This window comes from Salvia miltiorrhiza, unplaced genomic scaffold (genome assembly GCF_028751815.1).
Source record: "Salvia miltiorrhiza cultivar Shanhuang (shh) unplaced genomic scaffold, IMPLAD_Smil_shh original_scaffold_455, whole genome shotgun sequence".
NCBI classification, from domain to species: Eukaryota; Viridiplantae; Streptophyta; class Magnoliopsida; order Lamiales; family Lamiaceae; genus Salvia; species Salvia miltiorrhiza.
In genome coordinates this window covers 465,701-481,495 of record NW_026651553.1, presented here as the reverse complement: position 1 = coordinate 481,495, position 15,795 = coordinate 465,701, and the positions used below count along the sequence as shown (strand labels likewise).

Below are 15,795 nucleotides of genomic sequence, written 5' to 3'. Positions count from 1 at the left end.
TAACTTGAGATAATTAATGAAACAGATCAAACTTTTAAAATTTATGAGGTATTAAAATTAAAATAACTATATAAAATAAATAAGGAAAAATAAGACAAGTAATTTTTTTAGGAACACAAATTTTCACACTTCTTATTCCCCAAGAAAGCACCACAAATTGTTGATATTTATTTTTCCCTCCCTTCTCTATCATAAACCCCCAAACTCCGAACAAAAACACACGGTAGATATATCACCATATAACCATTTTACACACGACAATATCTACACACTTGAGCTCACAGCCTCTCCAGTTCTCCGCCGTTTCCCCCCTTTTTTCTTAGACCTGCGATGGAGCGTGCGGTGCTCCTCCGCTCCTTCTCCTCCACATCCCCCGCCTCCTCCGCACTCGCATCCACCAGATTCTTCTCCCGCTCCGCTCACCGCCTCGCGCGCATCCCCAGACGACACCGTCTGCTCCCCGGCGCCCGCCGCGGCTCCCTCCTCCGACGACACATCGGTCTCATCTCGCCGGCCTGCCGTCCTTCTCTTCACCTGAAAGGACAGTTCTGCCCCCTCTCCATACGCGCCGTTGCTACCTCGTCCGTCCAGCCTTCACCTGGTAACTGAGCGGTTCTTCTGCTCATTTCGTGAAATCTAAAGGAATTCGGATGTTTTTAGCTGACTGTTTTTGCTGAATTTTTGCAAGATATTTTGGGAGCGGACGATGACGTGGCGGAGAAGCTCGGGTTTGAGAAAGTATCGGAGGAATTTATCGAGGAGTGTAAATCTAGAGCTGTGTTGTATAAGCACAAGAAGACTGGCGCTGAGATCATGTCTGTTTCCAATGAAGACGAGAACAAAGTATTTGGCATTGTTTTCCGCACTCCTCCGTAAGCCTTCAATTCATGCGATTATGACTTTGATATCTCCTCTTTGCTGAGTGATTGTTCAATTGAACGATGTTAGTTATATCTCTGCATAATCGGAATATTCCGAGTATGTCATGTTTCACTCCTCTACAGAAAATACTTTTGTATGTGAGCTCTTACTTAAGTTACACGGTTCAGTTAGTTGCTAAGAGTTTACATGGAACAAATTGGAAATGGAAGAAAACCTAACACTATGACTTTTGCGTTTAAGTTCAGATAAGTACATCTGGATGTGGATGGAAGATTACTAGAATCTAATATTGCTTAATGATTTTTTAATGTTGCTACTGAATGGTAGTGGCTTATTTGAGGTTAAGGAAAGTATAATAGTGATGAACTTGCTTAATTTTGGCATCTCATGATAGGCTCATTGGCATACTTATCTTGTTTGTCCATGTAAATGGGTGGAAATCATGTCTCGACAACAATGTTTAAGATTATTACTCTTATGTTGCAACTGAGTCTTTACTTGTGGATATTTGATCTTTTTTCATCAATCTTTTGGACTTGGTTTATTGATGACAATCGATAATTGTTTATAAATAAGAAGTAGAATGAAAAAGAATGAGCTGTGTGTTAAACTCAAAAATGAGACTTCCATGATGAAAGACAGGAATGCAGAACGCTACAATATCAAATACACCATTATGGCTGCCGATACAATTGTTTAGTCCCTTAAATTCTCCAAGTATCACTATATTATCCTAAAATTTTAGAACCATGAAATTAAAGTAATCCTAGTTCCATAGAGATATTATTCTTGGACAAAATTTGGTGAGCATTCTGAATAGTGCAAACAAAGTCAATGCTTCACATATGTTCTTTGATAACGGTGCATGTTTCTGTGTTTCAAGTATTTCTGAAAATTTCGTTTGGACTTCTGGTGATTAAATGTTTCCCAAACTAATCCTTCCCTTCTTCTTTCCCCAAACTAGTGCATGTTGTGTACGAATCAATCTGAGGACCTCTATGGCTCTATGACATATGTTTTGAAGGAGCTAGCTTATGTTGGATTCTGTCACACTCTATGAAAAAATAGTATAAAATTTTATGTTAATGAAGTATTGTTGGAGGATGTGTGGTATGGTGGCTTGGTGCTTTTTGAATCATAAAAAGTTTGAGGCGTTATTATATTATTATCTTTTTGGTGTCAGAGTTAGCTAGATACTGGAGTTGCATAATTAATATGATGCTCTCATTAATTTGGGGCTGACTGTTCCTTTTGTACTGTTTTACTTCTTCTAATAGCATTTCATCTTCCTTACCCTCCACCCCCAATAAAGGAAGACTATTGAGGAAGTCTTTAGCAAGTAGTCTTTTAAATCACTTTTCCTTACCAAACCATTTTTATATTTATCTTCTGATTGAATAAGGATAAGGCACTGAATAAGGTACCTACTTGCCAATTTGTTGATGCAGAAAAGATTCGACGGGAATTCCGCACATTCTAGAGCACAGTGTATTATGTGGTTCGAGAAAGTATCCTTTGAAAGAGCCTTTTGTTGAGTTGTTAAAAGGGAGCTTGCATACATTTTTGAACGCTTTCACATATCCTGATAGGACTTGCTACCCTGTTGCTTCCACAAATACAAAGGTCTGGTCCCTTTATCCAACTTAAGAGTTAAGATACAGAGAATTCCTCAAAGGTCCTTATAAACTAAAAAATATTGCTACTATCTGTGTGCAGGATTTCTATAACTTAGTAGACGTGTACTTAGATGCAGTCTTTTTCCCCAAATGTGTGGAAGATGTTAAAACATTTCAACAAGAAGGCTGGCATTATGAACTGAATGACCCTTCGGAGGACATCACATATAAAGGTCAGTGTTTACTTCTAATAATTATTTTCTCCTGGTACTGTTTGAGTCCAAATGTGCCTTGATAGATCATTCATATATGACATGCAGGTCCATAGCATCCTGATATTTTTATCTGATAATGGTAAATTCCAGGTGTTGTTTTCAATGAGATGAAAGGTGTCTACTCTCAGCCTGATAGCATACTAGGCCGAGCTTCCCAACAGGTAAGCTTCTCGAGATTATGGATTTAATTGTCCCAAAGTTGAGCTTAATGAAGTATACGAACCATATTGTCCCGAGATTCAGCTTATGTGTCATAGATAAATTAATTAAAAGCAGTAGTTGGTTTGTTTGTTACTGATATTATTTACTGATTCTATTCGTGAGTACAGATTATATTGATGGGCTTTTTAACTGTGATTATTTTTCTGCAGGCCCTTTTTCCTGACAATACATATGGTGTTGATAGTGGTGGTGACCCGCAAGTTATTCCTAATTTAACTTTTGAGGAATTCAAGGTTGGTTTCCCATCAATTGACATTGTAGGCGTTTGGTTTGAGGAATAATGCATGATTGATAAAATAATGGAGTACAACTTAATCAAATGTTTGGTTTGCATGATTCGACCCGTGATGAATAATATAACTCGGTCCGCACTCTAATCATTCAATTAGATTATTATTTTGTCAACCTAAAGTTGGGTTGATTACTAATTATTCTCTAATTCATATGCAAAATTTCAAAAATACCCTTATTAAAATTATTATTGCTTTTCCTTGTTTTCATAATGCACCAACAACTTTCATTTTATATAGTATACTTCTGGCGGCAAAACATATATGATTACCTGATATTTTGCTGTAATCCGAAGGGTGTCTTATTTTTTTATGTTGTCTATGTACAGGAGTTCCACCGTAAATACTATCACCCTAGCAATGCCAGGATATGGTTTTATGGAGATGACGATGCAAATGAAAGACTACGCATTTTAAGTGGTATGTAATTCCATGTATCTGTGTGATTGTTGACGTTTCTTTGGCCTAATGAATCCAGATGAATGGAAAAAGAAGTAAATTGACTCGGAAAACAATTCCATATATTTTCCACATGGTGTGATTCCTCAGTTTAATTTCCCTTGATGTCAATCGCTATGGTTTTTTCTTTATTTATCTGTGTAAGTGCACTCTGAGATAGATGTTAAATGGGAAATATGTAAATAAATTGCATCCGTATTGTTGTTTTAACTGTTATTCTCTAATCAGTTGTTTTCGGAAACCTTATAATAAAACTTATTGCACCTCATCTTTTTATCCCGTACTTTTTGCAGAATATCTTGACATGTTTGAAGCAAACTCAGCTCCTGAGGAATCAAAAGTAGATTATCAGAAACTGTTTGCGAAACCGGTTAGGATTGTTGAGAAATATCCTGCTACTGACGGGGTTGACATGAAAAAGAAGCACATGGTGTGCCTTAATTGGCTCCTCTCAGAAAAGCCTCTAGACTTGGAAACTGAGCTAGCCCTGGGATTTTTGGATCATTTAATGACGGGAACTCCTGCTTCTCCTTTGAGAAAAATCCTGTTAGAGAGTGGTCTAGGGGATGCAATTGTTGGTGGGGGGATTGAAGATGAGCTCCTTCAACCTCAGTTTAGTCTTGGACTGAAAGGTGTATCAGAAGATGACATTCATAAAGTAGAAGAATTAATCTTAAATACATTAAGAAAGCTGGCAGATGAAGGCTTCGACACTGATGCTGTGGAAGCATCAATGAATACAATTGAGTTCTCTCTAAGAGAAAACAATACCGGATCATTTCCTCGTGGCCTAGCGCTCATGCTTCGCTCCATGGTAAGTAGTATATATTATTGTCACACCTTCAATTTGGTTTCTCCATTATTTGTCACCCTTCAAGTTTCAAATAGTCTGACCAGAGTTTTTATTTGACAGGGGAAGTGGATTTATGACATGGATCCATTCGTGCCATTAAAGTATCAAGAACCTTTACAGGCATTGAAAGTTAGAATAGCTGAAGAAGGCTCAAAAGCAATATTTGCTCCCTTAATAGAAAAATTCATTTTGAATAACCCACACCGTGTAACTATTGAAATGCAGGTAGATGCTGCTACTTTTGATGTTGGTAATTGCAAGTTTTTATATACAAACTCATGTTGTCATTGACAGCCTGATCCAGAGATGGCTTCACGAGATGAAGCAGCTGAAAAAGAAAATCTGGAAAAGGTGAAAGCTAGAATGACTGAAGAGGATCTTGCTGAACTAGCTCGTGCTACTCATGAACTGAAGTTGAAACAGGAGACTCCCGACCCACCAGAAGCTCTGAAATGTGTACCAAGCCTGTCTTTAAAAGATATTCCTAAAGAGCCTATACAAATTCCTATTGAGGTGATGAGGATGATGATATGCTATAGAAGTAATTCTATAAAACTTATGATCCAATTCTTCTTACTTTAAGCTCAATGCTTATATAGGTGGGTGATATCAATGGGATAAAGGTGTTGCAGCACGACCTTTTCACAAATGATGTTCTATATGCTGAAGTTGTGTTCAATATGAGTGCACTGAAGCAAGAGCATCTTCCTTTGGTACCATTATTCTGGTGAGACAGCAATCAGAAGTCTTTGTTTTGGAACTTAATGACTGTAGCCATGAGAGCTGAACGTCATAAGGCTGCAAGCTGTCGTGTTTTAGTATATTGAAGATATGACTGAGAAAAAATCATATTCCATCGAAAGAAAGACTACATATCCGATATCTCTGACACTATCACTAGATCTGGATTCTGAAACTCTATAGTCAGATTAATACATGGCAAACGTTATTCTGTAGCCACTACATTGGTCTGCCAACCACCTGTTACAAAATGCTGTTGTGTCTTGGATGTTTGTAGTTTCATGATTTTTAACTGTCCTAGTTATAAAATTGATGATTTCGATTGATTAATAGTCTTGTGGCATCTTTGTTTTCATTAAATTGATTTGTAATGTCAACAGCCAATCACTGCTGGAGATGGGTACCAAAGACTTGGACTTTGTGCAGCTGAACCAGTTAATTGGAAGAAAAACTGGTGGGATATCTGTATATCCTTTCACGTCATCAGTCCGAGGGAAAGATGACCCATGCAGCCATGTAATTGTTCGAGGCAAAGCAATGTCTGAACGTGCTGAAGATCTATTTAATTTGGTAAATACTCATAATCGTTCTTCATAATTGATGAAGCATTTAAGTTGATTATCCTCATCGATATCATTAATCGAGTTGTTAGCAAGGCTGTTTATTATTTGAATAGGAATCAGAATAAACTGTTTGTTACCATCTTATACTTGTCTGAGTTTCACTCTCCATATATTTCAGTTATGTTGCACAGCCTCTTGGCTTTATTAGACTGAATACTAGGTCCAGTTAATTGTTCAATGGGAAAAGTTAGTATTGGGTTTCCCTGCACTGTCCTTTTTTTTTTTTTTGGAACTTCTGGAGATTGCTTAAGGCAGTTGTGAATTTGCTACTCGCAGGTCAACCGTGTTATTCAAGATGTTGAATTGACAGACCAAAAGCGATTTAAGCAGTTTGTTTCGCAAAGCAAAGCAAGAATGGAGGTATTTGTCAAATCTAACAAAATAAGAGTAGTTAATGTTAAAAACCTTGATACATTATGATGCTAACTGTTGATTTCATTTTCCAGAACCGATTAAGAGGCAGTGGACATGGCATTGCAGCTGCAAGAATGGATGCAAAGCTCAATGTTGCTGGTTGGATCTCTGAGCAGATGGGTGGTGTCAGGTTGGTAATTAGGAATCTAATTAGAATATTAAGTTTTGCAATTTCAGCAAAGTTTGTCGTGCTATTTTCATGAAGATTTTCAGTCACAATATATACTTTTTTTGGTTATCTGTGCTGGGGTGAGGCTTCTGGCAGCTGTCCCTATTTTTCCTTTAAGTCGTGAAATAAAAGCCTCCATACTCCAATACTTTTATTTTCCGGATGTTTCTTTTGGCCCCAAATATGGATGACATATTTTGCTTGCAGTTACCTGGAATTTTTACGAGCTCTTGAAAGTAAAGTTGATGACGACTGGCCCAATATATCTTCTTCTCTTGAGGAGATACGAAGAACGTTGTTTACAAAAAATGATTGCCTGGTAAATCTTACAGCTGATGGGCAAAATCTTAAGAACACAGAGAAGTATGTTGGTAGATTCCTTGATATGCTTCCTAGCAGCTCTCCAGTTGGATCAACTGCTTGGAATGCTCGACTCCCTCCCACAAATGAAGCTATTGTAATACCTACTCAGGTTGATAGAAAATGAATATTTGGTTTGCTTGACTATCTCTATTTGTTTAAGTATTGTGGTAGGCAACTTAACTGAACCATGTAATATCTAAGCACAGGTGAACTATGTTGGAAAAGCAGCAAATCTTTTTGAGACTGGCTATCAACTTAAAGGCAGTGCATATGTCATCTCAAAATACATAAGCAATACATGGCTGTGGGACCGTGTGCGAGTCAGTGGTGGAGCCTATGGAGGATTTTGTGATTTTGACACTCACTCAGGTGCAATTGATATGGCCACTGTCATGGTACTTTTCCCTTATAACTTCCTTTTTCCTAACCATGGTACTCTCTGTTCAGGTGTCTTCTCATTCTTATCATACAGAGATCCCAATTTGTTAAAGACACTTGATATATATGATGGAACAAGCAACTTTCTGAGAGAACTTGAAATGGATGATGATGCTCTCACTAAGGCAATTATTGGAACCATCGGGGATGTCGATTCCTATCAGCTGCCTGATGCCAAGGGATATAGCAGGTATGGCAATTACTGGACTTGCCTTTGCAATGCATCAGTTCGTGTATGACAGAATATTCCAGAGATTTTAAGTCTTGTATATAAATGTTCGTTATTTACACAATCAAGTAATATTTGCACAAGCACAATCACCACTTCTTTGAAAATATTGGTAGAAATGAGAACCTCAAATAGGTAAGTTGTTTGGAGGCACAACAAAGCTAGGATTTGGAAACCAAGTTAACTTGGAACTCTTGCATTTGCACTTTGTTTGTCTGAAACTTGAGGTATCCAACTGGGTCTTTTGTTTTGAAATTAAAGGCTTTCTCTTTAAAACTTAATATGTTCTTAAATCCTACTTTGTTGCTGTTGCACATATTGCTATGTTGTATGATGTTGACTATGTGTAGCAGTGTAGGTGTGTGTTTGCTTTCAATAAAATTTATATAAATACATTATCTGAAATGCTGCCTGTACATTGGATGTAATCGATACTTTTTATTGTTCAGCTTGATGAGGCATTTGTTAGGAGTCACCGAGGAAGAGAGGCAAATTAGAAGAGAAGAAATTTTGTCAACGAGGTACTTCTTATTCTCTTGGCTATAGAGGAAGTTCATATGTACAATATCTCTGAATTTCTTTGTCCACGTCTCCATTGCAAATGGCTCTGATGAACGTTTTCATTTTATCAACCATGAAAATGAAATCATGAAGGGTATTAAATCCCAAACAACTTGTCTACTTGTCCATTTAAGAGTGGTGTAATTGTTAATAGTCACTGCAAACAACCTTTCTTGATCGTGGGTATTGTTTTATTTCTGAGATTTCCCAAGAAAAATTGCAATTTGTATGTTTTGGATTTATGATTATCCATTTATATGCAGTAAAATAAAAAAACAATATCTGGATTCGTCGTAATTATATGTGATTGGGTAAGTGAGAACCAGATTTTGAATTCAGGAAAATGGGAAATAGTAGCTCTATATTTCACAAGTCATCATCTTTTTACCATGCATGAAAATGAATACTATTCACCACAATCTCAAATTACTTTATGCAAATCATAACTCATACAGACATAAAAATGAGGAATGGCGCTGATACTTGACTTGAAGTTCCTTTGTGATCATCATCTTTGGCAGGCATGTTTCTTAACCATTTTTCATCTCTGTAGGTTGAATGACTTCAAAGAATTTGCTGATGTTATTGAGGCAGTTAAGGACAAAGGTATTGCGGTTGCTGTGGCGTCGTCTGACGATGTTGATGCTGCTCACAAGACGTGTCCCGAATTCTTTCAAGTGAAGAAAGCTCTCTAAGATACTGAACTTGTTTGAATATTCTTTCCCAGAGCGGTTTTTGCCCGTACACGATGCCACTTTGATCTATATGTTACAAATACATTACATTCCTTCAATTTGCAAATTAAGGAATGCATTCGTAAGATCAAATGTACTTTATACTTTTTCGCCTCTGCTATAGTTTTTCATTTCTATATTTTTAAAGAATGTTAGGTTCGGATGGGACAATACCAATACCTTCTACAGCATTCTCATTTCCAAAGCGTGAATATTGGATGGTTTGCCCCTGTGGTTGCATCTCTTTACTAGCCTACCAGGTAATATACTCTTCCAAAATATGCTACTTGAGTCCAATTTTCTTTTTCCTTTTTTTTTAATCTTTGAGAAGCTTAATCCACTTTTGAGATGTTTCATTTCATGTGGTGGATAATATCTTAAATATACTCTGGGTCTATCTATGGCCTATGCGTATGATACATCACGTCACATTTTGTGTTTCCAAACACACGACGTACATTGATAAAGCGAAACACAAAAATGTAAACATAAAGAAGCAGACTGAGAGTTTAAAGTCTAGTTTGCAATGCATATACACGACAGGTACTTAAGCTCTCCCCCATATAGGTTTAATTTCCTTGGATCGAAAATAGAAAGAAAGGGCAGGAGGTGAAATTGAATAGGGAAAAGCTGCGGGTGAGCGTCACCCGATTTATAAGTGCAGCAGCGGCCCGGCCCGGCCCTCAACAGATGCATAGTAGTAGTAGTATTATGTTTTTGTTGTTATCTTGTAGCGAAACAGACTGCTGGTCGTATATTTTTTCTGATTACGGATAGGGACAGCAGCCCTTGAATTTAGGGGGAGGGAAAATTGGAGGTTTCTACACGCTGCCAGTTTTTATGTTTACCCTTTTTTTGTGGGCCACTCGTTTTTTGCCTTTTCGATTCTTTCTAAGGGAATCCAATGTTGCATCTCAACACTTACTCCAAAACTTCCCCATTTTTTCGTTTGCTCAGATGTGGCTTTCTCTGCTCTTTTTTATGCCAATTTCGAGCATAACCACGTGTTAGGTATTTTAATTCAATTCGGAGTTTTACCTATTGGTTGCGTCTCCCCTATTATTTTCTCAACTATATGTTTTATTTATCTTCGCTTTGACTTCAATCTTCAGGTATAGTGGTAGTAGAAATATACGACTATGCACCATTTTAAAAGTTTTTATTATCAATTATCTTCTTTTATTTTCTTGATATACTCAGAATTTTATGTTTACAAGTTCTCCGTGGCCTTGCATGCCTTTTAGTAAATTTTTACTAAACTTGACAAAGTTGATTATAATTGCCTCCAAATTGACCAAAATATGACAACGCACAACTAAAAAAAGAACTATCAAAATTAGAAACGTGACAAAGCTTTTAACTATTTTTGGATTTTGCTGCTTGGCCTTTTTCTCTATTCTAACTTGTGTGTCAGCTATCGTTTCTCCCTTTCGAATTGCGTAAAATTCTGCAGTAAATTTAGTAACTAGTTTTGTATTTTTCTGACAAAAATGTTATTTGTAGATCTACTTTACGTTTATTTTCATGGTTTCTGATTGGAATTGGAAAGGATCCATATATAGATTTTACCTAGTTATATCTCCCCTATGTAAGTAGTGGCTTGTTATGTTTAAATGAGAATGTGTTCATGATGAAGCTGATGGAATTCTTACAATACACATTCAAAGAACAAGCAGTTTTACAAATGTATTTCACTCTTTAATATTAATGCATCATTTATGAATATCTTGCAGCTTTAGATGTAACATTGAGAAGTTATAATAATGAAATGTTGTTTAGGGGTAAAAAGGTGTGCTTTTTTTTGGCCAAAGAACTGTTGTACGAATAATCTATTTTCATCATATTTTGATATCATGATCTATTTAATTTGCAGTCCGAGTTTATTACTGCACTATTGATTGTATATTATTGAAATGAAACACGAACTGATATACGACAATAATTAGATATCTAATGTAAAAAAAAAAAAAATACAGTGATACTGCACAAGCACAATGCAAAGTTTTACTATTATTGATTTCTTCCATATGCATTATTCTGCTAATTCTGTAGCACATTCTCTGGCTTCTTTCGCCATAAATTGTGATGTGGAGCATTGTTGGTTGAAGGCTTTTCCTCCTTGGGTGAGGCATCTTGAACCCATTGTTGGGTAATCTATTTATGAAATATTTTCTCCAGTTTAAACAAAAGAGTATGCGTGTTGTAAATTCTCATGTAAAACCAAATTACACCTTATCTTGTTAGGTGGATTTTCATGTATGTGTATGTATACATAAATAACATCTCTAACTTGCAACATATATGAAATATGCGTCGAGAATTTTATTGAGAATTTTGCAGCATGATTAAACATCTCGCTCCACTTTCACATATAAAGATGCACAACATTATTGCAGATCTGCAACATCCGAATTCACTATTTTTTTCGGAGTTGGTCTCTTATGCGGACGTTTGTATGGTGCAAACAACTTACATATTTTAATAGGACACTTGTAAATGTCTTATTAGACACTCTAATAGGACACATAAGTATCTTATTAAGAGTATGTGAGCGGCTTGCACCGTACGGATGAATGCACATGCACATGAGAATACATGAATAAATCTATAAAATCCATGAACTCGATATAAACAAATTAACGTAATATAGTTGTTAATGTGTTGCGTTGATTTATTCATGTCACATTTGAATTTGTTTGTGCGTAAATCTGACTAGATTTGAACTCTATATATGTAGTGTTTGCATAAAAACTTCTTGTTGAGTTGTGAGATTTTTTTGTACTGAATCTACAGAGTAAATATTGAATCACTCTATACTATATGTGTGTGTTTGTGTGTGGCAGCAGGAAGTCAAATGCGACACACAACAGACGCTTAGTGCGAAACAAGTGAACTTAATTGTAAATCCAAAACTTCCATTTTAGTGATATTTGACCTCAAGAAAATAGATATTCCCTCTGTCCACCAATTCAAGGCCTACTTGCCTTTTTGGTCCGTCCATAAAAATAAGATCTACCTATTTTTGGTAAGTTTTTATTCATTATTTAATCAAAAAAATCAAAGATTCTTTACAAAAAAGTGGGACCATTTCTCCACTCAACTAATAAAAATACACTTTTTCTTAAAAAGTGGGACTCTTTCTCCACTCAACTAATAAAAATACATTTTTTTCTTAAAACCCGTGTTTTTCATATAGGCCTTTAATTGGTGGACGGAGGGAGTACTAAAGTAACAGAATGTGATCCATGAACTGCATTTGAGTTCCACAATTTTATCATCATGGTATAGTTATTCTTCCCCACAATTCTCAAAAAAATTATTGTAACTTGATTATTTTTTGTGCTAATCAGTGAATTATAATAAATAAATTTGCAACTTTTTGTATCAATTACAGGATGTACGATGTGAGCAATACTAGACAAGTACTATTTTAATTTTTTAAGGGCCTGTTTGATATGGGTTTATAGGTAGGATAAATTAAATTAATACAGATTAGTGTGATGTTTGATATCATGTGCAGTTAATATGGTCAACTCCTACTTAATCCTACTTCTTCATGCTATTTTGTGGGATTAACCCATACTAATAATCCGCCCACCCCCCCTCGGATAAATTTAATACTGAGAAGTTGGATAAAAATTCTGCTACCCTTCCTCACGCATATCGATGCAAATGCCCAAGTAATGGTGGACACACATGATATTTTTAAAATTATGTGAGGATAGTTTTGGTATTAGATAATATAATCCAACATAATCCTATGGATATCAAACATAATATAGGATTAAGTAGCCATGATATCAAACACCCATGAAATAATATAAATCCACACTAATCCACACTAATTTCTCAAGATAATTTTAATCCTAATCAATCCTAAACTGCAAATCAAACGGCCCCTAAAATTTTTTGGGATGTTACTAGAGAAGTACTATTTGAACCATGTAATTATAGTCTTCAAAATTACTCCGCAATATGGATTATTACTTATAGTCTTATAGATAAAACTTGTAGAGACATTAGGCAGACAATCTACTACGAGTCGATGTCTTATAAATAAATGCTTTTATTTATCTGATTTGGCATGTCTGTCTATTTGTGGTAGTATATAAAGTGGAAATCAGCAAATTAATTGTCGCGTAACTTATTATATTTAAGGATATGTATATATTACTATGGTGCATGTGATTTCATATTTCCTTTAATAAGTTTTCATGTTTGATTAAATGCTTGCATGTGAACCATTTATTGCCTTTTTTGCCCCAAGTGAAAGTGCTTTACTGTGAAAACATAAGATTGAGCCGGTCGTACAACATTGTTTAATGTAATTAGTCGTTTCGGTACGATTTTCAAATCATATAATGCATAATCGGAGTGGAGATTGCACATCAAATTAAATTTTTACCGTGAGTGCAATGATTTTATAAGTTCAGTGTAATATTTTCACGTTCACACGATGGATAAAGTTCTCGGGATAACTAATTACATATATGGGATAACTAGAATTTAATATTCAAACAAAAGTGTCTCGAATTACATATATTTACAATTAAATACCCTAAGCTATTGATATTTTAATAGAATTATCACGGATTATGCATAATTATAGTTAATAATTAATTAAACTATGAGAAAACTAAAGTTCAATTTTAGGTGATAAAAAGATTACAAAGCTTCTCAACAATTAATATTGCCCTTCGATTACAAAGCTTCTCAACAATTAATATTGCCCTTCGATTACATAGCTTCTCAACAATTAATATTGCCCTTCGTCCACGATATCGTTTTCACTTTGTGAATGACACGAGTTTTAAGAAAGTGGTGGATAGTAGTAGGTATTATTGTGAGTGGAGTTTGAGTTTCACTATATATTGTTGTGGGTGGAGTTTGTGGACCCTACTACTATAAATGAAAATGGAAATAATATTGTGGACGGACCAAAATGACAAAAGTGGAAACGATATCGTGGACGGAGGGAGTATAAATTAACCTAATATATAAACTAACATATAAAATAACACATACACGTGTCAAATAGAATAAACAAAGTAATTGAAAATTAACCTAAAATTGAACTAAATTTTAACGTACACTAACCTTTGGAGTCAACAACGAGGAAGGAGGCGGCAAAGGTGGAGACAGTGCCGACAAAGGCGGGGCGGGGCGGGGGCCAGTGGGGCAGAAGCGACACGACGCGTCTGGGACGAAGGAAGGACAGATACGGCGCAGGCAAGGATCGGCTTGGTGTGTGAGGGTGGAGGCAGCGTAGTTGGGCGGAGGCGAGCGAATAGGGCACGACGAGTGGTAGGATGGGACATGGCGTCGGGTGGCTGGTGGCAGGTAGGGAGAGTTAGGTTTTTTTTTTTAACCTTTAATTCTGCAAAGGTGGGAATATTGGGTGGATAAAGATGTTTTTATTCAACGATAAAAAATATCGGTTGTTAGCTAACTTAGCTCAATGAAAATGATCGTTAATTTAATTAGAAAATAATTTTTAAAACAAATCAACAATGACCATTTAAAACGGTCGTTAACATATTTAAAAAATTAATAAATGAAATAAAAACTAATGTTCGAAAGGAACTATCGTTAATTTAATTATTTAAAAATAAAAAGTCCTAACGATCGTTTTTTTTTCGATCGTTAGAATTAAAAATTCCTCCAAAAAATTAAATTTAAATCGATCGTAATATGATCGTAATACGGTCATTGGACCCTCCCCTTAACGAGTGAAAAATTTGGTAATTATTCCCCGTTGTAATACGAATGTCTTTTTGTAGTGATATATGTGTTAAAAATCACCTCACCACGTAATCTTCACGACACATGAAATTGAATTTTGTTTGGTTTTAAGTTTTATGATAGTTCAAATATCTAATTGTTTTTTTTTTACTTTGGGGAAAGGGCAGCGGTGGGGTTTGAACCCTGGACCCGTTCGTAGACAGGAGTCGCACCGCTTGGTGAATATCTAATTGTTATTATGTAAGATTTTCAATAATTTTATAAAAATATGAAAAGTTTTGGTTATAATAATTGTGTATAATTCGAGTCATTTCTTTTAATGAATGTAATTAATAAATAAAAAAGGTTTGATTTTCAGTAAACGGATGCGAATAGTTTTTATTATAATCAAACCTTATGGAGTATAAGAATACATGTATATGGATAAATCGGGAATGATACCAAAATACTCAACCAAACTCCATGTGCACAATCCCTCTCCGTTTGGTTAATGCTCAACTACCCTGATTTGTGCATAATGAAAATATACAACATGAATTAATATACATTTCGGGAATATATGAACGGGGCACCGAAACTCAATAAATCAAGATATGAATATCAAAATCAATAATTTCCAAATAAATCGGACCGAAGTGACACTATCGATTTATGGCATGAGCCCTAAATTAATTTGTTGGCACATCATTTATTTGGACGTAAATTATTGCTTGAATGATGTGTGAGGGTATGCTTGGGCCGAGTACAATTTTTCATAACAATTTTGTGTAGATTACGCCAACATTAATACTACCTTTCTAACATTCATTAATACAGATCTATAAAACTATGATAATGGCGACACTTCACCGATATCTTTGTTTTCACATCAATTAATTTCTTATTGAAACCATATACTTTTTGGTGCAAAGTTATTTAATTCTTACCATGTGTGGTCATGAATTAAATGATCATTTTTTGTCCAATAATTTTAAACGGTTAAGCCAAATTAATATATCTATATGTGCTGCCATTCAAATTATAAGTCTTTCCTAAGTTTTAACACACATATTAATAAATGAAAAAAGTTATCAAATTAACACTATATTAATGAATTGAATGATGAAATTGAAATTTTATTGAAGAAAAAAGAGAAAAATTATCACTATATTAATGATAATCAAATTATTGCACTGGGTGCAAAT

General features: G+C 35.3%; 1 protein-coding gene across 1 annotated transcript; it reads left to right on the top strand.

Annotated features, from left to right (window-relative positions):
• The first annotated feature begins 168 nt into the window (after positions 1–168).
• On the top strand, positions 169–8,983 carry LOC131004739 (presequence protease 1, chloroplastic/mitochondrial). The gene is made up of 19 exons (XM_057931478.1): positions 169–601; positions 689–872; positions 2,331–2,505; positions 2,599–2,731; positions 2,864–2,934; positions 3,145–3,228; positions 3,615–3,705; positions 4,038–4,558; positions 4,658–4,822; positions 4,892–5,110; positions 5,197–5,324; positions 5,719–5,908; positions 6,238–6,321; positions 6,408–6,505; positions 6,752–7,016; positions 7,114–7,276; positions 7,355–7,535; positions 8,024–8,095; positions 8,689–8,983. The coding sequence occupies exons 1-19, from the start codon at positions 331–333 to the stop codon at positions 8,828–8,830; spliced, it is 3,237 nt and encodes a 1,078-aa protein (XP_057787461.1). The 5' UTR covers positions 169–330; the 3' UTR covers positions 8,831–8,983.
• The last annotated feature ends 6,812 nt before the right edge of the window (positions 8,984–15,795 follow it).